This window comes from Mytilus trossulus, chromosome 9, assembly GCF_036588685.1.
Source record: "Mytilus trossulus isolate FHL-02 chromosome 9, PNRI_Mtr1.1.1.hap1, whole genome shotgun sequence".
Lineage (NCBI taxonomy): Eukaryota > Metazoa > Mollusca > Bivalvia > Mytilida > Mytilidae > Mytilus > Mytilus trossulus.
This window is the reverse complement of record NC_086381.1, coordinates 43,191,867-43,219,116: the sequence shown is the minus strand read 5'-3', so window position 1 is coordinate 43,219,116 and position 27,250 is coordinate 43,191,867. Positions and strand designations below refer to the sequence as shown.

Sequence of the window (27,250 nt, the reverse complement as noted above, 5' to 3'; positions counted from 1 at the left end):
CAAGAAAGTAGAAGCAGTTAGTAAGATGGAGAAACCTGAAAATGTGAAAGAACTTCGTTCATTTCTAGGATTGGTTTCGTACTATAGAAAGTTTATCAAGGATTTCTCATTGATAGCGAAGAGTCTATTTGAATTAACGAGGCCTAGTGTGACTTGGATCTGGTCTGAAGAATGTGATGTAGCGTTTAATACATTGAAGTATAATAAGTGACTTCATCGATTCTGTCTTACCCTTATGTTCACGTTGGGGAATTTATTTTAGACACGGACGCAAGTAACTTTTCAATTGGTTGCGTTTTATCACAAATTCAACAAGGACAAGAACACGTTATAGCGTATGGAAGTAGGACTTTGAATAAAACGGAAATAAACTATTGTGGTACTAGAAAGGAATTACTAGCAGTTGTGTATTTCATGAAGTACTTTAAGCATTACCTATTGGGACGTAAATTTACATTCAGGACGGGCCATGGATCCTAAACATGGCTTTACTGATTTCGAATACCAGACGGTCAGATAAGTAGCTGAATACAACAAATAAGCGCATATGACTTTAAGATAGTGCATAGACCTGGCAAGAAACATAGTAACACTGACGCTCTATCAAGATTCAAGATAAAAGAGCAGGACTTTTGTACTCAGTGTACATTGCCATTGGACTTTGAGTTTGAGGCACCGCCTAAACAAGATGAAACTAAAGAACCAGATGTTATTGCACCAGTAAATAAAAGTAATACAGAAGTTGACATTTCATTTAATGTGCCAATAAAGAGGGGTCGTAAGCCAAATACTCCTAAACGTGCACAATCTAAGAAGCAACTAGATATTACTTTGACGCCATCCTTGATACATGAAATGCAAACCCAAGATATAGAACTAAGTGATGTATTAAAATTAAAGTTGGATAGTGCAGATAAACCTACATTCGAGAATTTCACAAGTTAAAGTACGTTATTTACAATTTTAATTCAAGAATGGAAACTCTTAACTGTTCAGGATGACATATTATGTTACTATTGGGAAGACCAAACTGGAACTAAAAGATGGAAAATCTGTACACCTATAGCTTTACAGGGATATGTGCTTTGGCATCTACATGATTATCAAACTGGTGGACACCAAGGTATCAACAGAACTAAAAAGCGAGCTGCGCTATGCCAATTGTTCTGGCCACATATGAATCTAAATATGCAAGATTATGTTCAAACCTGTGATATATGTGAAGAACGAAAACAACCTGCACAATCAAAACGACAGAAAATGAAAAGTTATGTTATGGGTGCAAGATTTCAGAGACTCGCAAGCGATATTGCAGCACAACTTCCCACTACTGAACAAGGGAATCGATACATTGGTTATTCAAGACTATTTTACCAAGTTTACGGAAGTTTATCCGTTGTGTGACATAAATGCAGAAACCGTAGCTAATGTGTTTCTAAAAGGATGGATTAAAAGATACGGATGTCCAGTGGAGATCCATTCAGATAAGGATACTCAATATGAGAGTCAGTTGTTCAAGGTATTTGCAAACTCTTGCATATTTCAAAGACGCGGACTGCATCTATGCACCCAAGACCTGATGGTATTGTGGAGAGAGGAAATAGAACAATAAAAGAAATGCTATCTAAGTACATTGACCGAAATCAGTCCGATTGGGATAAATACATCGACTATATGGTGATGGCATATAACTCAACACCCCATGACAACACTGGTATTACGCCGTATAGAATGATGTTTGCTGACAATGCTCCCGCGCTTTGTCGTTATAATAATTGGTGTCACTTGTTTTGAACGGTTCCCGGTACCGTCCGACACTTTCAAAGATCAATCAGAACATTTCAAATCAGACGGTACCAGAGGCAGTCACCGCCCAGAATAGCGGTGGTACCGTCCAGCAGTTAAACAACAATTGGTCGGAGCAATAGTCCCGGCTCCGACCGACGGTACCTGGTGGCCTAGCAGAAGTTTAAAGGAGTGCACCATTGAGAAACAGAGGACGACACGTTCCACTCAAACTGAAAGGGGTGATATGGAGATTGACTTGGATCACTTAATAGACCAAGATTTAACTCTAGAGTATCACACAACACCTAAACGGTTGAGTGATGGTGCGTTTGTTTATCTGCGAGGGGAACACATAGACAATGAATATTTTTTCGTTTGGGCTTGTATCATATTTTCCCTCAGGTTTATATGATCCGTTCATCCTATTGACTCTTAAAATTCAAGAGTATCTAAAAATGAGGATAAACTATAACTGGCCTTCCAAATACCGTTTCTATCCCTAACATCACTGAACAGACATTTAATTATTGTCGAAATCCGGATCTGGTGTACAAAAACAATATTGACACCTTATGTTTGGGGCATAACATCTTGGCCACTAGTTAATTGTTTTCTGTTAAGTATTAAAGTTATATTAAGATCCATTTTGTTACATCTTGTGATCAATTTTATTTTGGCAATCGCATACATCATTAAGACCATCATTGTCATGTGCTAAGAACTCTTGTTAGATCATTAGAAAAATTGAGAATAACAAAGGAGAGAGGTTTCTCCCTGTTTGACTCCTACATTTGAAGCAAAATGTTCACAGAAAATTTTACCTTCTCTTACACATGATTTTGCATTTTCATACAGATTCTGTACAACAATAAACATTTTTCCATCAATAACATTTCGTAACAATTTTTGCCATGATAGTAAAACTCTACTAACCGAGTCAAATCCTTTTTGAAAATCTACGAAGGCATACTATAACGTTTTCCTTCTAAATAAGTATAGATCAATTAGATATTTCAAATTAAAAATGAGGTCAACAGTACTGTAAACCTTTCTAAAACCAGCTTGCTCTTCATATAACAAGCCTAAACTTTAAAGATACGTAAATATTCTATTTTTGAAAATACAGGTAAATAAGTTTTCAAAACAGCTTAATATAGTTATAATATAGTTTGAATCTGTTCAAAGTTTTGATTTATCTACCCTGTATACCACATTGCCTCACATTCTCATTTAGAAAAAAATCACCCACCTTATTAAACTGGCATTTGAAAAGTCAGAATGTGAATATATATGTTTAAACTCTTTTAGGTCATTTTTTAGTAGCAATAAACAAAAAAACTATGTCAATGGGACATGCCTTGATACTATATATGCCCTTGTTTTTTTTTCTAAATAACATTTTTGTTCGCTCTGTAGAGTCCGTATATCGTGAGGTTATCGGAATTCCAATGGGGACTAACTGTGCACCACTTATTGCGGACTTGTTTTTGTATTGCTATGAGTTACAATTTATGACAAAAATCAGCAAAGACCCATCGAAAGAACATCTGATAAACAATTTTAAAAATACTTTTAGATATTTGGATAACAGTTTGGCTCTCAATAATGACGACTTCAGTATGTATACTAAAGAAATGTATCCTGTTGAACTTACTTTAAATAAAGCTAATACTAACAATGACCACTGCCCTTTCCTCGATCTTGATATCTATATCACTAACGGAAAGCTTAGTACTAAAATTTATGATAAAAGAGATGATTTTTCATTTCCTATCGTTAATTATCCATTTTTAGATGGTGATGTTTCCTTGTCAGCATCTTACGGTGTTTATATATCTCAACTTGTACGATTCGCTTGTGTATGTAACAATGTTTTAGATTTTGACGAGAGTAATTTATTAATTACTGAAAAATTATTACACCAGGGTTTTCGATATCACAAACTAGTCAAAACATTTACCAAATTTTATCATCGGTATAAGGACATCATTCGTAAATATAGCTCAGCATGCAGACTTCTTATACGTTTAGGTATTTCACATCCAGTTTTTTTTATGGAAATATTCTTTAAACAGCACAAAAATGTCAGTATTCACCGCAGAAACTAACAAAACATTTAAATAGACTTATTAAGAAGGGATATAGTTACGATACTGTTGTTAGGTCATTAAAGATTGCATATTTTGGAGTTAATATTGATTCACTTTTAGGGTCTTTGCATCTGAACTAAACACATTTATTCAAAAACCATTTGTTAGCATGACACGGGTTATGTTCTTTTCATATATGTTATGATGGTATGATACTAAACCCCAAACGGGAAGGATTGTGCCTGATGCTCATATGATGAAATCATAATCTTTCAGTCAGTTTAATTGAAGTCTGGAGCTGGCATGTCAGTTAACTGCTGGTAGTCTGTTGTTATTTATGTATAATTGTCATTTTGTTTATTTTCTTTGGTTACATCTTCTGACATCAGACTCGGACTTCTCTTGAATTGAATTTTAAATGTACGTATTGTTATGCGTTTACTTTTCTACATTGGCTAGAGGTATAGGGAAGGGTTGAGATTTCATAAACATGTTTAACCCCGCAGCATTTTTGCGCCTGTCCCAAGTCAGGAGCCTCTGGTCTTTGTTAGTCTTGTATTATTTTAATTTTAGTTTCTTGTGTACAATTTGGAAATTAGTATGGCGTTCATTATCACTGAACTGGTATATATTTGTTTAGGGGCCAGCTGAAGGACGCCTCCGGGTGCGGGAATTTCTCGTTACATTGAAGACCTGTTGGTGACCTTCTGCTGTTGTTTTTTTTCTATAGTCGGATTGTTGTCTCTTTGATACATTCCCCGTTTCCATTCTCAGTTGTATACCTCTATAATTGCCAGGATCTGCAGCGTCACCCAAGTTTTTAAAATATGGCATAATCCTGAGACAAGATTTCTGGTACTATAACATTTTCAAAAAACAGTATTAAAATTTTTCATATAAACAGGTAAAAGCCTCTTTGCTGCATTTGTCAATTGTAAAATGTGAAGATATATTAGAGTTATTCCTCTTTATATGGTGACATGCGAACTGACACTGTGAATGGGACCACTCTTTTTGAACAATTCATTTATAACAATATATTGATATGGAATATATTTCATCATAACTGTATGTGTGTATGTCCGTTCGTACTTGGTATGATATTTTTACACACTATAAGGTTTTAAAAAGATTCAGGTTAAAAAAGTTTTTTTCATATACCAGTTAGTAGTTCAAATAAATGGTTTAATCACCTTAAAAGTATAATAGAATTATAGCGTGTCATTCTATGTTGTGATGTCACACTGTTGTTTCAAATAATGTGAGGGTTGGTACCTATGAAACGTTTAAACCCGGTGCAATTGTTTGCCTCGAAGTCAGAAGTCTGATGTTCAGTAGTTGTCGTTTGTTGATATGGTTGATGTGTTTGGTGTTTCTATTTAATATAGACTATCTTCTAGACCGTTATTTTTCCCGTTTGAATGGTTTTCAAATAGTCATTTTTGGGGCCCTTTATAACTTTCTGTTCGGTGTGGGCCAAGGCAACGTGTTGAAGACCGTACTTTGACCTATAGTTGTTTAATTTTATAAATTGTGACTTAGATTGAGAGTTGTCTCATTGGCACTCATTCCACATCTTATATATCTATATCATATATTTTATGATAAATCAGGTTTGCTTTTACTGAATCATACCAACGTTGCTGAGAATTAATAAAATGAGATGTGGAGAATACGTCAATACGACAGCAGGCTAGCAAACCAACGTGACAGCACAACCAAAAACATCTAAAGTGCAACATATAGGTCTTCACAAATCTACAATAGTCAAGCATTATACAGTGCCATTTCAAAATTTGTACTAACATCTGAAATGCTAACTCTCTTTGTCCTTTTCTGTAACAGTTATGATCAGTCGTCCCTCTTTTGTAATATCTCGTCTCTCTGTTATGATCTCTCGTCCCTCTTTTATAATCTATATATCCATACGTTTCATATGTAGTACTATATACTGCTAATATCATGGTTAACTTATCTTTAATCCATGTGAATTTTTCTCTGAGTTGCATTGGACTGCTGAAATGTCATCTTATCTTTAATCTGAACTGTGGTTGTAGTTTGTGTTGGGCCACTGCAATGCTATCTTTTCCTAATTTTAAACTTTGCCTCTGCCTTTTTTGTTAATCGTTTTACTGTTTTAAATTCATATTCCATCATAATCTCACATTCCCTTGTTCTTACTGTAAAATTGTCGTTCCAAATTGTTTCTCCTATTTCAAAAACTTTCGATTTAGAAAATTTCTCGGATTTTCTCTCATTACAGAAATTTATTACGGATTTAAGAACAGATTTAAAATTTTGAATTTCATTATTAATATTATTACCACTTTGTTGAAGTTGTTTAATTAATTTATCTTTAAAATACTGATACAGTTTGAGGTCGGCATGGTTATATTGCCGGATGTTTAACTTGTCTTCCTCGGACACTATTATTGGTTCTCGTTTCTTCCTTGTGTTTACATTCAGTGGTATATATAATATATCTTTTAAGTTCATACAAAGAATTCGTTTTAGGAGTACCAAGGATTCGTCAAAATATTCTGTCACTATAACCAGAGCAAAATCTTTGTCCAGTGATCTAAGGAATTCGTCAATAGCTGTCTCGTTATCAAAGTCTTTCGCTTCAAGTCCAAAGTCAAACGACATCCTATTGTGCATGTAAATCTTTAATAAATCTGGACATAGATTGGGATTTTTTGAAAACTTTGAAATCAATTCACTTTTGTTTTTAATTTTAAGTTTGATCTGTAATTCTCTTAATAATCCAAAGAAATGTGCTGCAGAGACAAATTGTGAAACAGGTTCACGAACTATTCCTATGTTAACCACATCCGCACCAAGTAGTTCCCTAAAGCTATTTCTACTGTAAATAGCATGGTTACATAATAGATTGTATGTTTCATTTGGTGGAATTGGGAAAATCCTGTCTCTCTGTAAAATTGTATTAAATCCGAGATAATTCCATTTTGGACTATTTAGTTTTGGTAAAGCAATGTTTAATCCACGTGAATCTCCATATCGTAGAAATATATTACTGACAGTGGTGCCACCTGTTTTGTGAACTTTAAGGAAAGCCACATTAACAGCTCGCTGCTGACATACATGTACATGAGATCTGTGATAGTAATTGATGTCGTTTGTGGTAGAAAAACTGTTGAGAAACTCGCGAAAACGTGAATAAAACACCACAGTTATCAGAATGCATAGAAAAGACAGAATTCGTAGAATTGCTCTGTAAAAGAACGAAAAACACAATTATTCGAATATTATAATGACGTTTTATATTATTAAAACCATCAAATTGAGAAAGGAAATGGTGAATGTGTCAAAGCGACAACAACCCGACCAAAGAGCAGACAACAGCCGAAGGCCACCAATGGGTCTTCAATGTAGCGAGAATTCCCGCACCCGTAGGTGTCCTTCAGCTGGCCCCTTAAAATATGTATACTAGTACAGTGATAATGGACGTCATACTAAACTCCGAATTATACACAAGAAACTAAAATTAAAAATCATACAAGACTAACAAAGACCAGAGGCTCCTGACTTGGGACAGGCTCACAATTGCGGCGGGGTTAAACATGTTTATGAGATCTCAACCCTCCCCCTATACCTCAAGCCTGGTTTTGGGGTTACTAAACGTGTTTCATATTAGAAGGTTTTACTCCTATCTCCTGGTCTTTGGGTTACTTACCGTGTTTTTTATGAGACTTTTGACTCCTTTCTCCTGGTCTTGGGTAACTTACCGTGTTTTTAATCGCATGGTCTTCATATTTATCAACTCAGAGATCGATATGTATAGTTAACTAGGAAGAATTTAATAGATATTATGTATTTAACCAACTGTTTTGTTTTTTTCTTTTTTATTTGTAACATCTGTTTAGAAATTTGAATAGTTAAATCTCAGTATGCAGTCACTATATGACCTATATATGTGGCTTCTGTATATTATCTTGGACGAATTTGATAATATTTAGTCTTTGTTCAGTTCTTATTCTTTCCCCTTTCCGATTTCTCGCCCCTGGACTTGTCCACATTAGTTCATAGAAAGCACGTGTCATATTTAATTAAGGTTCTACAGTATGCTAGACTTACATCATCGTAAGATGTCAAGTGGTGCATTTCGGGTTTTGCTTGTTCGTTGGGGTCTGATAAGGGGAACTTTCTACAAAAAATGGAATAAACTTTATATCTCTATGGATTTTAAAAATATGTTTAAATGATTGATTTGAAAGCCGCAAGTGATAAGATGTCTCTGGGTATTCAGTAATGGTCAGTGGACCGTATTGCCTACGCAAAAATCCTAAGGTTTCTGATAACATTGATCTTTGAACTCGAATATTAGTTTTCAATTAAAAAAAAAAACCAAAAGATATAGAAAATTTAAAGAACAGAAAAGGTTTCCCATGAAAAACTGAAATATTAATCTAGGAAATGGCAGTGCGTTTATATTTGATTTAATTCAAGTAAGTTCCTTTGGGTAAAACTCGGTAGTATAATTAGAAAATTCATGAATTTAACAAAGAATATCATCAAGTTAACGATATACAGCCCGTAACAGAGAAGTGATCGAATTCGCGTTTCTTTACCGTCAGAATAAGTTACGTTATCGACAAACTTATTTCAGAAGTGACATAATTTAATTTTCTTCATCGACTAAATATTTCATGTCCAATGTGTAAGTTTTCATTGTTTAGGTCGAAGTTTTTTTCTTTATATCGTCTATAATCTCTATACTTTCGTTTCCATGAAAAGGCGAATATAGCTTACGTTTACATACAACAAAAATTAATTGCACTGTACATGCTGTAGTTTATACATTGTTTCTTTGAAAGTTGTTACTAGTATAAAGAATTATTTATCCAGGTTCATTTAATTTTAGAAATCACCGATTACTTATTATACACTGCTTGCACTGTGAATATTTATGGGATTCAACACTGTAATAGTTTTTTTTTCCGTCTGATACAGAATACCCCATATTTTTTCTTTTTCATACCTATCTATTTATTATGTCCCTGGGATTATGTCAAGCATACATTGTTGCAATACCGACATATAAAAAAGAAGATGTGGTATTATTGCCAAGGAGACAACTATCCACAAAAAGACCCAAAGGACACAAACATTCACAACTATAGGTAATCGTACGGTTATGCTTGTACTTTGTCACAGAAAAAAAACTGAAATAAATTTCTTTCAAATCGAAGCAAAAAAAACAAATGTACCCTTTAACATTTGAAAATTGCTCTTTATCTTAAGTTATTGACGAATATTTGAAATTTAAACCTTTATAAGATGTGATGAACGGCATTTCATTTTATCATTGGTAATGATATATATCTGACAGAGAAGAAATATTCATAATTCTCAGAAAGGTTTCGTAAATATTGTTAGATACCACTAATCGTCCCAACAATCAAGACAACAGAGACAAACAGGGAAACAAATATGAAAATGAAAAGATATGACTTAAATGTTAGCATGTTAAGGGAGACGGCACTTAATTTACAAAAAAAAAGTAATTGATGTTTTAAGGAACTGTAGCGAACTCCACAGGTTTTCAACAAGGGTAGAATTCAAAACCTTGAGTATGAAAGCCTCGAAATACATGATACTTTTTCTGTGCGGTAGTTATATCTACAAAATCCAACCATGTACACGGCATATAATACATGTATATTAATACATGTATATTTATATATTGGGAATTTATTTTTGTTTCCAAACAGAATTATAAGGTTATGTATAAGTACCTCCGTTCACTATAAATTGTAAATTGTCTTCCTAAAGACCAGCAAAAATAAATGGCACACGTTCACGTAGTCATAAAAAAAGTCGTATAATTTCGTTATCGAACAAAAAAATCAGAAATACGGAATATTATAAGTGAATGGTTAAGAAATCCGTTTTAAGAGTCAAAGAAAAATGTTTTCCCTGGTACAAACGTTTTAAGAACTAGCTTTGTGTAACCTATAGACATATTCGACTGTATATAAGGAAGTTAATATGCTTGCTCTGATTTGAAACTATCGTATAGAACTTTTTTTAGTAATTGAGAACCTATGTTGTTTATGGGTAATAGGTGAAATGTTGCATGATCCACCAAAATGACAGCAAGCGCAGTTTTGAGGACGATTTTTATTTGTACACTGCTAAAAACCTTAGGTTTTGGCCATGGTATATTTTGGAGAAATTATTTTTACTGATTTTTACTAAAAAATATTCTCTGTGTGTGCCATTGCAAGAAATAGTTTTACTAGTTATTTTGTCATATTTAAAAAAAAAATCAACAAAATTTCCCCGTTTAAATTGTACTAGACAAAAATTTGGCATGTGAAACGGACGAAGACATATTCTAACAGAAGTACAAATACCAGTCCTCACTTTTGTGTATACATATGAGAAAACATTTCAAAGTTATTGATTGAATTCAAATCCATCACACGTTATAAAGGACATCATTCCTATCAAACACCTTTTTAATTGTTTACCAGTATATTTCTTTTAGTTTTGGGTAGAATTGTAAAGGAAATAATACTATCAAGACGTCCTTCCATAAACCTGTTTTTTCTGTATTGACTTTTAAGAAATGACTACTTTTCGCCCAATCGAAATGATGCCTGGAAATATTTTGTTTCATATTATTAGAATTATTTTCAATATTATCGGTATTAAACTTGATTATCGACATATGAAAGTTTGTCAGCATTGTCAATCTTTTTAACGTTAAAGTACCAAAAGTTCGGTCACTACTCAATTTAGTTTGTCGATAACGTAGCTAATTTTGAGGGTAAAGAAACACCAATTCGATCACTTCTCTGTTACGGGCTGTATCTGTTGTTGAATTAATCAGTTAAATGTAATTTAGACGGGTCTTCACTGGGTTTAACCACAAACTTTGATTGATATCAGTATAAGAACAAGTCTGCTATAAAAGGGGAGTAATTGGTGTCCATGGGATACCTACAACCTGCCGATAAACTTTACTTAGAGACGTAATACTAGTATGAAAGGGCTCTGTAATTAGAATCCTGTATAGCAAATGAAAATTTAATAAACCAACTACTAGTATAAAGTATAGTGCAAGGAAACATTTGACCCAAAAGTAAGTAAACAGAACTAGTGCAGTGCGTTTATATACTAGTCAACAAGAAGAAACGATACAAGACTTATTTTCAAATTAAGGATATAGTTTTCCGTTCATTGGACCAATATTGAAGGTAGTAATACTTAATCATTATGGAAATATAAATCCGTTTAAAAAAAATAATTTCTTTGCTTTCGTGACTTTTTTGCGATTTTTTTTTTTTACAAAATTTACATAAATCGACAATTTTAAAAACAGAAGTTCCAACTCATGATGCCAACCTCTCATTTGAAGGTAAAGACGGTGTTTGCCATCAATTTGTTTTTAGAAATCATACAGTTTCTTCGTTTATTTTTTAAGCAAAGTTCGGCCCCACGATAAATCGTTAAAATGTATACATTATCAACTGATTTACCATAGTCTTTAGACAGTATGTGTAAAGTGATATTCTAAAAGCGGTAACAATCTTAAAACTAATCCGAAAGGTTCCAAATATACTGTGAATACATTGCAAATGAAAGCTTTTTCTATCTATATCTTTATTCTCAATAAACCATATACATAGGTATAGAGAAGACATGCAATTATGTACAATATTTACAACAAGACAGAGCAAACAAAATAGTTGCTTATAAAATATCTGAAGTCCATTTTAGCCAGGAGCACATACACCTGTGTTAATAATCTTTATGAATTTACATAATTTAATCAATACTGATTTGTTTTTTGAAGACATAATCTGTTTGTATTTGACAATATTTGCATTTTGTAAATAATAATGTGACAGATAATGTTTCCTGTTTTCTTAATAGTATTTACATTCTAATATATAATGCAATTCATCACCAATATCATTTGTATTACATAGAAGACAAATTCTATTGTTTCTGACTATATTGTTCCATCTACCCTGTTCAATAGGGAGCTTGTGATTTGTGGTCCTAAATCTACACAAATCAATAGACAGTTTGTTCCCAAGAATTTCAAAATAATCTTCTTTTCCAAAAAAACTTTAAAAAGTTTGTAATTTAGTGCTTTTGGCGAGTTTTCTAGTAAAGAATGCCAGACTTGTACATACTGATCTTTAAGTCTAAGTTTGGTGAATGAAACTAACCACTTGCAATTTATAAAAGATTGCGTTTCCCATACATTTGGGATATCACATTCGTTCAGAATAGTCTTTATTCTGGTTAACCATGGAAAATTCACATTGTCATTAATAGACATGTGATAACACAATTTATATAAAATATATGATAGTTTTGTCTCTTTACCAGAGTTTAATCTTCCCCAAAATGAAATCAATCTAGTTTTTATGTCCAAGTCTATAGGATATCTCCCAAGCTCCCCATAAATCATATAAGAGGGTGTAGATGTTTTCAGACTTAATAACAATTTACCAAATTTTAGATGTACCCTTTCAATCATGTCGTTATTGCCAATACCTCATACTTCACAACCGTACAGTAGTATTGGCTTTACCATTTTATCAAATAAATCTAGCTGGCTATATATAGAAAGATTATGTAGACGACCTAGTCTTAACACTTCGTAAAGACCCTTGGTAGCTTTTTCTACATTAAACTGTTTTGTTTTATTAAAATTGCCTGTTCTTGTTAGAACTATTCCTAAGTAGTTAAATTCATCAACAATATCAAGTTTTTTGCCATTAAATAAATGAAAGCTTTTTAAAATAGTGTATCTCATTTTGTTTTATATTCTATACTTTTTGATAAATTTTATTTCAAAGTCGTGTATCGTTTCTTTTGTTGACTAGTATATTTGATTTAATTCAAGTAAGTTCCTTTGGGTAAAATTCGGTAGTATAATTAGAATATTCATGAATTTAACAAAGAATATCATCAAGTTAACGATATATCTGTTGTTGAATTAATCAGTTAAATATAGGTTCTTACATTGATACCAGTGGATTATCGGATTTATCCAATCGAGATAGTTAAATTATCAATTTTAAAGTTCGAGCCGCCTCGGCGAGTACTTTAAAATTTATAATTTAACTATCGAGATTGGATAAATCCGATAATCCACGAGTAACTATGTAAGAATCTGTTTCTCTAATGATTAAAAAGACATTTTCTTTTTTTGTTTACTGAAAATCCCCTTCGAGTACCGTTCACATTGCACGAAGTTGTCAATTTCATTAACACCTGTTATCATATTTTGGTTCATCCAGTCAGCCAAAAAGGTCATGACCCTTAAAATCATCCAATGATCTTCTGAGATCACCAGCAACCACACGTTGATTAAATTTTTTTATACAATGGGTTCGAAAAGGGATAAATTTCCATAGAATTAGAGAAATGTAATTTAGACGGGTCTTCACTGGGTTTAACAACAAACTTTGATTGATATCAGTATAAGAACAAGTCTGCTATAAAGGGGAAGTAATTGGTGCCCATCGGATATTATACCTACAACCTGTCGATAAACTTTATTTAGAGACGTAATACTAGTATGAAAGGGCTCTGTAATTAGAATCCTGTTTAGCAAATGAAAATATGATAAACCAACTGCTAGTATAAAGTAAAGTGCAAGGAAACATTTGACCGAGAAGTAAGTAAACAGCACTAGTGGTAGTGCGCTCTGGCAAATGCTGGATCTGCTTTATAAGTTTGGTGTTATATACGGACAGTGATTTCATATCTGAGACAGAGAGTATTATAGAGTCTAATCCATACAAAAGTGTGGGTAGCACAAACATTTTCACCAGATGCATAGAAATTTAGGGTTAAGTCCATTCAATCCATGGAGTCCAGCTCACTGTTTTCCTAGCTGTCTGAATTCTATTTGGTACACAATCTTTCACACCATGTTTAGAATTGACATCATGATCTATACCAAGATGAGTCGCTTTAACAGATCTTTGAATAGATTGACCATTCAGTGTAAACAAATGTACTTTAAAATATGGCTGCTCATTATATAAATGCCGTTTTTTAAAGGTTTCTTATGACTTTAATATGGCATATATATACAAAAAAGGGAGAAGGTTTGGATCCATTAAAACGTTTAATCCCGCTGCAAATGTTTGCACCTGTCCTAAGTCAGGAATCTGATGTACAGTAGTTGTCGTTTGTTTATGTAATATATACGTGTTTCTCGTTTTGTTTATATAGATTAGACCGTTGGTTTTCCCGTTTGAATGGTTTTACACTAGTAATTTTGGGGCCCTTTATAGCTTGTTGTTCGGTGTGAGCCAAGGCTCCGTGTTGAAGGTCGTACTTTAACCTATAAGGGTTTACTTTTTTAATTGTTATTTGGATGGAGAGTTGTCACATTGGCACTCACACCACATCTTCCTATATCTACATGTATATGCCATATTAATACATGTATATATATTTAAAAATGTTTTAATATTAATAATGAACATGTTAAAGTTGATGTGGCCACATTATATCTTCACATAGATAAGGCCGGTGTCTTCCGAAAAACTTGAATTGTAAACTAAATAAAACACTTTGTCTAGATGTCTAAGAGTGATGAATGCAAATTTCGACTCCGACAGGAGTGCATTTCATTTGTTATATATAAAAAAAAACGAATATGGCGTATCCATGACACAAAATCAGTACATGCAATTAAAACTGCTCATCTAAATTATGACAACTTTGTGTTTTATCTTCATATTATTTATGTTTGTATTATTCAAACTAAACATAAAAGGGGGACGGCATAATTAGAAACTGAATCACAATTTTAACAGGAATTTATAACATTATTTTTTTCTTTTTATTTTGTAACTTCAGTGATAAACGAGTCGCGTGACCCAAATTTTCCTCTCAATGAAGTTTTCTGAAAGCACTGGCATTTTTAAAAGGGTAAAAGGACACTTTCATATTATATTTTTTTATTAAATCCTATAATTTTTTTCCTTCTATTGGTTAAAAGCTCCGCATTAGACGGCTTATGTTTGTATACCTTGCCGACTCAAAATAAAGCTTATTTTAAATTATTCTAAAACACATATTGTTTTTGATATTACCTGGACTATCAGAATATTATTTCCTGGATTTAACCAAAACCATTGACATTAACGTCACTTACTGATTTTTGAATTATTAGAATAGATCTTTATTCGATATGTGTTTATTCCAAAATGTTTCAGCCAACTGATATAAATTCACACTTGCATCACCCCGAGACTATCTTAGTATCTATGATTTGATACTAGTATATGATCTAGTTCCAGATGACTGGAAAACTGCCCATGTCTCTCCTGTTTACAAAAAAGGCCATAAATATAACCCTGAAAACTACCGTCCTATATCACTTACATGTATTTGTTGCAAACTTTTAGAACATATCGTAGTTAAACACATCATGAACCATGCAGATAATCACAACATTTTATATCCCCTTCAGCATGGATTTCGCAGAGGTCGATCCTGCGAAACACAACTACTGGAATTTATAGACGATGTCTCACTAAACATGGAAAACGGTAAACAAACAGATATTTTGGTCATGGATTTTTCTAAAGCATTCGATAAGGTTTCACATTCTTTTTTAACTAATAAGCTTCATCATTACGGGATACAGGGGGAATTAAATTACTGGATACAAAATTTTCTAAGCAATCGCAAACAGGCAGTAGTTCTAGAGGGGGAAAAATCTGAGTATGTTGCAGTTGAGTCAGGGGTTCCACAGGGGTCAGTTCTTGGACCAAGTCTCTTCTTGTACTATATTAATGGCATTCCATCTGGTCTAACATCTACAATACGTTTATTTGCAGACGACACAATAGTTTATTTGGCAATAAAATCAAACTCCGATGCATTAACATTACAAAAAGATCTAGACAAACTTGCATCGTGGGAAACTACTTGGAAAATGGCATTCCACCCAGATAAGTGCAATGTAATTTCAGTCACCAGAAATAAAAAACCAATCACATTTGACTACACATTACACAATCATTCATTAGAACATGTAACAACAGCAAAATATCTGGGGGTCACCATCAGTTCCAACCTTAAATGGGATGTGCATATTAACAACATATGCAAGAAAGCTAATAGCACACTAGGCTTTCTAAGGAGGAACCTGAACATAAGTTCAACATCCATTAAAGAGCAAGCATATAAGTCCCTAGTAAGACCATCACTAGAGTATGCTTGCTCTGTTTGGGATCCATACTTACAACAAGACATAGATAGCATTGAAAAAGTTCAAAGGAGGGCTGCCCGTTTTGTTACCAACAAATACAGAAACACCTCAAGCGTTGGTAACATGTTACAACATCTTGAATGGCGCAGTCTCTCTGACAGAAGAAAAGACTCCAGATTGGTGATGCTTTACAAAATTGAACACGAAAAGGTTGAAATTCCTAAAAATAATAAATTAATTCCTCAAAAAAGACAAACAAGACATTCTAATTCGAACAGCTTCCAAATTCCATCCTGCAAAACACAGTACAGAAAAGAATCATATTTTCCAAGAACTATTACCGACTGGAACAAACTACCAGATAACATTGTAACTTGCACTTCAGTAGACTCTTTCAAATCTTCAATCTCAAAGCATCAATATTAATTACAACATACATGTGAACCTCCCGACGGGAGTACAAAACTCCCGCTTTCAGGGGTCTCCTCCCGTCCTCCCGTTAAGGAGAAAAAACTCCCGTGTATGAAATATTTCATGAATGAAAATTTTCAGACGCCATATTTGATCATATTTGATCAATGTCTTACTACTGTATGGGTGTAATTGACACCTGTGTTGAATTTTACCTGTACATCAAAGAAGATGTATAATTATATGGCTTCACTTGACAGCTTGGGTGTCAAACCTACTGGTAATCAACGATGTTTACCTTTGGCTAACTGCCGTTGTGTAATAAAAACGATGTGTATTGGGAATATTGAAATACATTTTTGTTACTTCCCTTTGTTTTATCCTGTTTTCAGTTATTTTGCTTTTAAAAATGTAAATTGTAAAAAGACTTTAAATGAATAATAGTTATATCAAATAATCATAAAAGGATGTTGATTAAATGAATTTAAATGTTTTTGGGCAAATAAAAAATATAAATTTATAAATCATTTTAGCAATCTAGACCTCCTTTCTATTTCTTTTGAGAAATGACAAAAGGCAATGGACAGACAACTTAATTGAAGAAGCAGAAAAAGCAGCAAGCAATGGAATGATGAAAACAGTATATGAGGTTACTAGAACAATTTGCAATGAAAAACAGAAACCACCTCAAGTCATCAAAGACAAGTCTGGAAATTTATTATCAACCCATGAAGAAAAACTTAAAAGATGGAAAGAACACTTTCAAGAAGTCTTGAATAGGCCTGAACCAGAAATAGCACTTAACATCAATTTAGACTATGAAATAGAGGAAAGAGAGATTGATACTGGCCCAATCAGAAAAGAGGAAATTACAAAAGCCTTGAAACAATTAAAAAATGGGAAGTCAGGAGGCATAGATGGCATAACAGCGGAAATACTTAAAGCAGATACAATAACAACCACCAAGTATTTGCTAAAGCTCTACAATATGATATGGATTGGAAACGAAATACCAAAGGAGTGGAATAAAGGTCTAATTGTTAAAATAGTAAAGAAAGGAGACCGGGCATGTTGCGACAACTACAGAGGCATAACACTACTCTCTGTGCCAAGTAAGGTATTCACTAAGATAATCATCCAAAGAATACAAGAAGGTATAGATGAAGAGCTAAGACAAGAGCAAGCTGGCTTCAGAAGGGGGAAAAGCACTACTGAACAACTATTTGCTTTAAGAAACATCATAGAACAATGTTCTGAATGGAATGCTCCTTTATACATCAACTTTGTAGACTTTGAAAAGGCGTTTGATTCCATACACCGGGAAAGCTTAGGTCCATCTTAAAAGCTTAGGGTGCAATCAACAGTTTTTTTCTATGACGTCATATTTTGAGGGACCATCTATAATTGACCCTTAGTGGTGTTAATGTTAATGGAGATACTTGTATAAAACTAGATATCATTAGAATCAGAATTTTCTCTAGTTTATAATGAAATAAAAATAAATTGTACTTTTAATAGTACCAAAAAGTTTTATCCAGAGAAAATGGGAAAAACATTGCCTAATCTATGCATAAAAAACATGAAATCAGGCCATGTGCACACCCATGCAGACATGATACATGCACATTTTTCATATTCAAAACTGTATGAATTTCATAGGTTTTTACCTGGTCTTTCTAAAAATTTATGCTTCAGGCTACGTTCGCCTGCTCCGAAAAGAGCTACAGCGGGTGCAAATAAGTTTTGCACTTTTCACTGCCAAAAAAACAGGATGTTTACAGTTTGTCTCCCCTTAAAACATGTGTATTTAATCTAATCTTTAAAAATTATTTTAATCATTCAACCTGTTTTAATTGAAGCTAATTAACTTATTTTTACAATCAAATATAAAAAACATGATACTTTTTTACCAATTATGTTGATAAAAAGGGACTTCCCTTCAAGTCTATTTTTAGTCGGGGAATAACCCCTAGTTTTTTATACGAAACTGTTTATAGCACCCTTAAGCAAAACCTTGTATGCGATATATAAAAACTTCTCAGCTTTTATGAATCTGTACACAATACCGATTAAAATGATGTCTTACTTTAAGGATTGTGACCCCGAATGGTGAAACTACAGCTAATTTTATATGTCGCATAGTTGTGGTATTTTGGCCAGTGGCAAATAGTTTAACTGGCATATTCCAAACATTTCCTGTATCCTATTGTCATCAGTTTATTTAAAAAGAAAAAACATAAAATTGGGTTTCTTTTGAATAAATAGAATAAAAACTGTAAAATAAGCATAAATAAAGTTACTTTAAACATATTTTGTCCCTATTATTATATGAACTAAGTTGTAGCTGAGTTGAGAAAAATATTGAAATAGTGTATTTCTTATATATGATACTTGGAGCCTTTTAACTATAAAAAGTACAAAAAATATAAATTAATGAAAAAAAATCCATGTTACACTAATCAGTAGTACAGGCCAAAGAAGAAAAAATCAACACTTTGCATGTGCAACTTTTGGTTCCATATATAGGAGAGAATTAATAAAAGTATCATGACGTCGCAATAAGCTGAAAAACTTCAAAATTTGAACAGAGTCTGGTTTTCTTATATCTGGTTGCTATGTACAAATCTGTAATATTTGCATTAAATATACCAAACTGATGCTTTAGAATTAATGTACACATGCCATACAATATTTTTCAGAATTGTTTTAGTCCATTCACTAACACATTTCTATGTGAAAACCTCACTATATTATATGTTTGTCCCTTTAAGCAAAACCTTGTATGCGATATATAAAAACTTCTCAGCTTTTATGAATCTGTACACAATACCGATTAAAATGATGTCTTACTTTAAGGATTGTGACCCCGAATGGTGAAACTACAGCTAATTTTATATGTCGCATAGTTGTGGTATTTTGGCCAGTGGCAAATAGTTTAACTGGCATATTCCAAACATTTCCTGTATCCTATTGTCATCAGTTTATTTAAAAAGAAAAAACATAAAATTGGGTTTCTTTTGAATAAATAGAATAAAAACTGTAAAATAAGCATAAATAAAGTTACTTTAAACATATTTTGTCCCTATTATTATATGAACTAAGTTGTAGCTGAGTTGAGAAAAATATTGAAATAGTGTATTTCTTATATATGATACTTGGAGCCTTTTAACTATAAAAAGTACAAAAAATATAAATTAATGAAAAAAAATCCATGTTACACTAATCAGTAGTACAGGCCAAAGAAGAAAAAATCAACACTTTGCATGTGCAACTTTTGGTTCCATATATAGGAGAGAATTAATAAAAGTATCATGACGTCGCAATAAGCTGAAAAACTTCAAAATTTGAACAGAGTCTGGTTTTCTTATATCTGGTTGCTATGTACAAATCTGTAATATTTGCATTAAATATACCAAACTGATGCTTTAGAATTAATGTACACATGCCATACAATATTTTTCAGAATTGTTTTAGTCCATTCACTAACACATTTCTATGTGAAAACCTCACTATATTATATGTTTGTCCCTTTAAGCAAAACCTTGTATGCGATATATAAAAACTTCTCAGCTTTTATGAATCTGTACACAATACCGATTAAAATGATGTCTTACTTTAAGGATTGTGACCCCGAATGGTGAAACTACAGCTAATTTTATATGTCGCATAGTTGTGGTATTTTGGCCAGTGGCAAATAGTTTAACTGGCATATTCCAAACATTTCCTGTATCCTATTGTCATCAGTTTATTTAAAAAGAAAAAACATAAAATTGGGTTTCTTTTGAATAAATAGAATAAAAACTGTAAAATAAGCATAAATAAAGTTACTTTAAACATATTTTGTCCCTATTATTATATGAACTAAGTTGTAGCTGAGTTGAGAAAAATATTGAAATAGTGTATTTCTTATATATGATACTTGGAGCCTTTTAACTATAAAAAGTACAAAAAATATAAATTAATGAAAAAAAATCCATGTTACACTAATCAGTAGTACAGGCCAAAGAAGAAAAAATCAACACTTTGCATGTGCAACTTTTGGTTCCATATATAGGAGAGAATTAATAAAAGTATCATGACGTCGCAATAAGCTGAAAAACTTCAAAATTTGAACAGAGTCTGGTTTTCTTATATCTGGTTGCTATGTACAAATCTGTAATATTTGCATTAAATATACCAAACTGATGCTTTAGAATTAATGTACACATGCCATACAATATTTTTCAGAATTGTTTTAGTCCATTCACTAACACATTTCTATGTGAAAACCTCACTATATTATATGTTTGTCCCTTTAAGCAAAACCTTGTATGCGATATATAAAAACTTCTCAGCTTTTATGAATCTGTACACAATACCGATTAAAATGATGTCTTACTTTAAGGATTGTGACCCCGAATGGTGAAACTACAGCTAATTTTATATGTCGCATAGTTGTGGTATTTTGGCCAGTGGCAAATAGTTTAACTGGCATATTCCAAACATTTCCTGTATCCTATTGTCATCAGTTTATTTAAAAAGAAAAAACATAAAATTGGGTTTCTTTTGAATAAATAGAATAAAAACTGTAAAATAAGCATAAATAAAGTTACTTTAAACATATTTTGTTCCTATTATTATATGAACTAAGTTGTAGCTGAGTTGAGAAAAATATTGAAATAGTGTATTTCTTATATATGATACTTGGAGCCTTTTAACTATAAAAAGTACAAAAAATATAAATTAATGAAAAAAAATCCATGTTACACTAATCAGTAGTACAGGCCAAAGAAGAAAAAATCAACACTTTGCATGTGCAACTTTTGGTTCCATATATAGGAGAGAATTAATAAAAGTATCATGACGTCGCAATAAGCTGAAAAACTTCAAAATTTGAACAGAGTCTGGTTTTCTTATATCTGGTTGCTATGTACAAATCTGTAATATTTGCATTAAATATACCAAACTGATGCTTTAGAATTAATGTACACATGCCATACAATATTTTTCAGAATTGTTTTAGTCCATTCACTAACACATTTCTATGTGAAAACCTCACTATATTATATGTTTGTCCCTTTAAGCAAAACCTTGTATGCGATATATAAAAACTTCTCAGCTTTTATGAATCTGTACACAATACCGATTAAAATGATGTCTTACTTTAAGGATTGTGACCCCGAATGGTGAAACTACAGCTAATTTTATATGTCGCATAGTTGTGGTATTTTGGCCAGTGGCAAATAGTTTAACTGGCATATTCCAAACATTTCCTGTATCCTATTGTCATCAGTTTATTTAAAAAGAAAAAACATAAAATTGGGTTTCTTTTGAATAAATAGAATAAAAACTGTAAAATAAGCATAAATAAAGTTACTTTAAACATATTTTGTCCCTATTATTATATGAACTAAGTTGTAGCTGAGTTGAGAAAAATATTGAAATAGTGTATTTCTTATATATGATACTTGGAGCCTTTTAACTATAAAAAGTACAAAAAATATAAATTAATGAAAAAAAATCCATGTTACACTAATCAGTAGTACAGGCCAAAGAAGAAAAAATCAACACTTTGCATGTGCAACTTTTGGTTCCATATATAGGAGAGAATTAATAAAAGTATCATGACGTCGCAATAAGCTGAAAAACTTCAAAATTTGAACAGAGTCTGGTTTTCTTATATCTGGTTGCTATGTACAAATCTGTAATATTTGCATTAAATATACCAAACTGATGCTTTAGAATTAATGTACACATGCCATACAATATTTTTCAGAATTGTTTTAGTCCATTCACTAACACATTTCTATGTGAAAACCTCACTATATTATATGTTTGTCCCTTTAAGCAAAACCTTGTATGCGATATATAAAAACTTCTCAGCTTTTATGAATCTGTACACAATACCGATTAAAATGATGTCTTACTTTAAGGATTGTGACCCCGAATGGTGAAACTACAGCTAATTTTATATGTCGCATAGTTGTGGTATTTTGGCCAGTGGCAAATAGTTTAACTGGCATATTCCAAACATTTCCTGTATCCTATTGTCATCAGTTTATTTAAAAAGAAAAAACATAAAATTGGGTTTCTTTTGAATAAATAGAATAAAAACTGTAAAATAAGCATAAATAAAGTTACTTTAAACATATTTTGTCCCTATTATTATATGAACTAAGTTGTAGCTGAGTTGAGAAAAATATTGAAATAGTGTATTTCTTATATATGATACTTGGAGCCTTTTAACTATAAAAAGTACAAAAAATATAAATTAATGAAAAAAAATCCATGTTACACTAATCAGTAGTACAGGCCAAAGAAGAAAAAATCAACACTTTGCATGTGCAACTTTTGGTTCCATATATAGGAGAGAATTAATAAAAGTATCATGACGTCGCAATAAGCTGAAAAACTTCAAAATTTGAACAGAGTCTGGTTTTCTTATATCTGGTTGCTATGTACAAATCTGTAATATTTGCATTAAATATACCAAACTGATGCTTTAGAATTAATGTACACATGCCATACAATATTTTTCAGAATTGTTTTAGTCCATTCACTAACACATTTCTATGTGAAAACCTCACTATATTATATGTTTGTCCCTTTAAGCAAAACCTTGTATGCGATATATAAAAACTTCTCAGCTTTTATGAATCTGTACACAATACCGATTAAAATGATGTCTTACTTTAAGGATTGTGACCCCGAATGGTGAAACTACAGCTAATTTTATATGTCGCATAGTTGTGGTATTTTGGCCAGTGGCAAATAGTTTAACTGGCATATTCCAAACATTTCCTGTATCCTATTGTCATCAGTTTATTTAAAAAGAAAAAACATAAAATTGGGTTTCTTTTGAATAAATAGAATAAAAACTGTAAAATAAGCATAAATAAAGTTACTTTAAACATATTTTGTCCCTATTATTATATGAACTAAGTTGTAGCTGAGTTGAGAAAAATATTGAAATAGTGTATTTCTTATATATGATACTTGGAGCCTTTTAACTATAAAAAGTACAAAAAATATAAATTAATGAAAAAAAATCCATGTTACACTAATCAGTAGTACAGGCCAAAGAAGAAAAAATCAACACTTTGCATGTGCAACTTTTGGTTCCATATATAGGAGAGAATTAATAAAAGTATCATGACGTCGCAATAAGCTGAAAAACTTCAAAATTTGAACAGAGTCTGGTTTTCTTATATCTGGTTGCTATGTACAAATCTGTAATATTTGCATTAAATATACCAAACTGATGCTTTAGAATTAATGTACACATGCCATACAATATTTTTCAGAATTGTTTTAGTCCATTCACTAACACATTTCTATGTGAAAACCTCACTATATTATATGTTTGTCCCTTTAAGGGTGCAATCAACAGTTTTTTTCTATGACGTCATATTTTGAGGGACCATCTATAATTGACCCTTAGTGGTGTTAATGTTAATGGAGATACTTGTATAAAACTAGATATCATTAGAATCAGAATTTTCTCTAGTTTATAATGAAATAAAAATAAATTGTACTTTTAATAGTACCAAAAAGTTTTATCCAGAGAAAATGGGAAAAACATTGCCTAATCTATGCATAAAAAAAATGAAATCAGGCCATGTGCACACCCATGCAGACATGATACATGCACATTTTTCATATTCAAAACTGTATGAATTTCATAGGTTTTTACCTGGTCTTTCTAAAAATTTATGCTTCAGGCTACGTTCGCCTGCTCCGAAAAGAGCTACAGCGGGTGCAAATAAGTTTTGCACTTTTCACTGCCAAAAAAACAGGATGTTTACAGTTTGTCTCCCCTTAAAACATGTGTATTTAATCTAATTTTTAAAAATTATTTTAATCATTCAACCTGTTTTAATTGAAGCTAATTAACTTATTTTTACAATCAAATATAAAAAACATGATACTTTTTTACCAATTATGTTGATAAAAAGGGACTTCCCTTCAAGTCTATTTTTAGTCGGGGAATAACCCCTAGTTTTTTATACGAAACTGTTTATAGCACCCTTAAGCAAAACCTTGTATGCGATATATAAAAACTTCTCAGCTTTTATGAATCTGTACACAATACCGATTAAAATGATGTCTTACTTTAAGGATTGTGACCCCGAATGGTGAAACTACAGCTAATTTTATATGTCGCATAGTTGTGGTATTTTGGCCAGTGGCAAATAGTTTAACTGGCATATTCCAAACATTTCCTGTATCCTATTGTCATCAGTTTATTTAAAAAGAAAAAACATAAAATTGGGTTTCTTTTGAATAAATAGAATAAAAACTGTAAAATAAGCATAAATAAAGTTACTTTAAACATATTTTGTCCCTATTATTATATGAACTAAGTTGTAGCTGAGTTGAGAAAAATATTGAAATAGTGTATTTCTTATATATGATACTTGGAGCCTTTTAACTATAAAAAGTACAAAAAATATAAATTAATGAAAAAAAATCCATGTTACACTAATCAGTAGTACAGGCCAAAGAAGAAAAAATCAACACTTTGCATGTGCAACTTTTGGTTCCATATATAGGAGAGAATTAATAAAAGTATCATGACGTCGCAATAAGCTGAAAAACTTCAAAATTTGAACAGAGTCTGGTTTTCTTATATCTGGTTGCTATGTACAAATCTGTAATATTTGCATTAAATATACCAAACTGATGCTTTAGAATTAATGTACACATGCCATACAATATTTTTCAGAATTGTTTTAGTCCATTCACTAACACATTTCTATGTGAAAACCTCACTATATTATATGTTTGTCCCTTTAAGGGTGCAATCAACAGTTTTTTTCTATGACGTCATATTTTGAGGGACCATCTATAATTGACCCTTAGTGGTGTTAATGTTAATGGAGATACTTGTATAAAACTAGATATCATTAGAATCAGAATTTTCTCTAGTTTATAATGAAATAAAAATAAATTGTACTTTTAATAGTACCAAAAAGTTTTATCCAGAGAAAATGGGAAAAACATTGCCTAATCTATGCATAAAAAAAATGAAATCAGGCCATGTGCACACCCATGCAGACATGATACATGCACATTTTTCATATTCAAAACTGTATGAATTTCATAGGTTTTTACCTGGTCTTTCTAAAAATTTATGCTTCAGGCTACGTTCGCCTGCTCCGAAAAGAGCTACAGCGGGTGCAAATAAGTTTTGCACTTTTCACTGCCAAAAAAACAGGATGTTTACAGTTTGTCTCCCCTTAAAACATGTGTATTTAATCTAATTTTTAAAAATTATTTTAATCATTCAACCTGTTTTAATTGAAGCTAATTAACTTATTTTTACAATCAAATATAAAAAACATGATACTTTTTTACCAATTATGTTGATAAAAAGGGACTTCCCTTCAAGTCTATTTTTAGTCGGGGAATAACCCCTAGTTTTTTATACGAAACTGTTTATAGCACCCTTAAGCAAAACCTTGTATGCGATATATAAAAACTTCTCAGCTTTTATGAATCTGTACACAATACCGATTAACATGATGTCTTACTTTAAGGATTGTGACCCCGAATGGTGAAACTACAGCTAATTTTATATGTCGCATAGTTGTGGTATTTTGGCCAGTGGCAAATAGTTTAACTGGCATATTCCAAACATTTCCTGTATCCTATTGTCATCAGTTTATTTAAAAAGAAAAAACATAAAATTGGGTTTCTTTTGAATAAATAGAATAAAAACTGTAAAATAAGCATAAATAAAGTTACTTTAAACATATTTTGTCCCTATTATTATATGAACTAAGTTGTAGCTGAGTTGAGAAAAATATTGAAATAGTGTATTTCTTATATATGATACTTGGAGCCTTTTAACTATAAAAAGTACAAAAAATATAAATTAATGAAAAAAAATCCATGTTACACTAATCAGTAGTACAGGCCAAAGAAGAAAAAATCAACACTTTGCATGTGCAACTTTTGGTTCCATATATAGGAGAGAATTAATAAAAGTATCATGACGTCGCAATAAGCTGAAAAACTTCAAAATTTGAACAGAGTCTGGTTTTCTTATATCTGGTTGCTATGTACAAATCTGTAATATTTGCATTAAATATACCAAACTGATGCTTTAGAATTAATGTACACATGCCATACAATATTTTTCAGAATTGTTTTAGTCCATTCACTAACACATTTCTATGTGAAAACCTCACTATATTATATGTTTGTCCCTTTAATTAAGCAAAACCTTGTATGCGATATATAAAAACTTCTCAGCTTTTATGAATCTGTACACAATACCGATTAAAATGATGTCTTACTTTAAGGATTGTGACCCCGAATGGTGAAACTACAGCTAATTTTATATGTCGCATAGTTGTGGTATTTTGGCCAGTGGCAAATAGTTTAACTGGCATATTCCAAACATTTCCTGTATCCTATTGTCATCAGTTTATTTAAAAAGAAAAAACATAAAATTGGGTTTCTTTTGAATAAATAGAATAAAAACTGTAAAATAAGCATAAATAAAGTTACTTTAAACATATTTTGTCCCTATTATTATATGAACTAAGTTGTAGCTGAGTTGAGAAAAATATTGAAATAGTGTATTTCTTATATATGATACTTGGAGCCTTTTAACTATAAAAAGTACAAAAAATATAAATTAATGAAAAAAAATCCATGTTACACTAATCAGTAGTACAGGCCAAAGAAGAAAAAATCAACACTTTGCATGTGCAACTTTTGGTTCCATATATAGGAGAGAATTAATAAAAGTATC

At 31.8% G+C, this 27,250-nt stretch overlaps 2 protein-coding genes across 2 annotated transcripts in view; one reads left to right on the top strand and one right to left on the bottom strand.

Moving 5' to 3' along the window:
- LOC134682960 (neuronal acetylcholine receptor subunit alpha-9-I-like) overlaps positions 1-27,250 on the top strand; it is a 208,052-nt gene that overhangs the window by 53,649 nt on the left and 127,153 nt on the right. The window lies entirely within an intron of this gene.
- Positions 5,753-7,650, bottom strand: LOC134684643 (galactosylceramide sulfotransferase-like). Its single transcript, XM_063543946.1, has 2 exons — positions 7,625-7,650; positions 5,753-7,110 (listed from the first exon to the last, which is right to left on the bottom strand). The coding sequence occupies exons 1-2, from the start codon at positions 7,648-7,650 to the stop codon at positions 5,958-5,960; spliced, it is 1,179 nt and encodes a 392-aa protein (XP_063400016.1). The 3' UTR covers positions 5,753-5,957.

Bases quoted from the DNA above. Each gene is read 5' to 3' on its own strand.
- LOC134684643 (XM_063543946.1), bottom strand. From the start codon at position 7,650: ATGAAGACCATGCGATTAAAAACACG. The intron at 7,111-7,624 runs GTAAGTTACCCA...GTTCTTTTACAG, and splicing joins ACCATGCGATTAAAAACACG to AGCAATTCTACGAATTCTGT.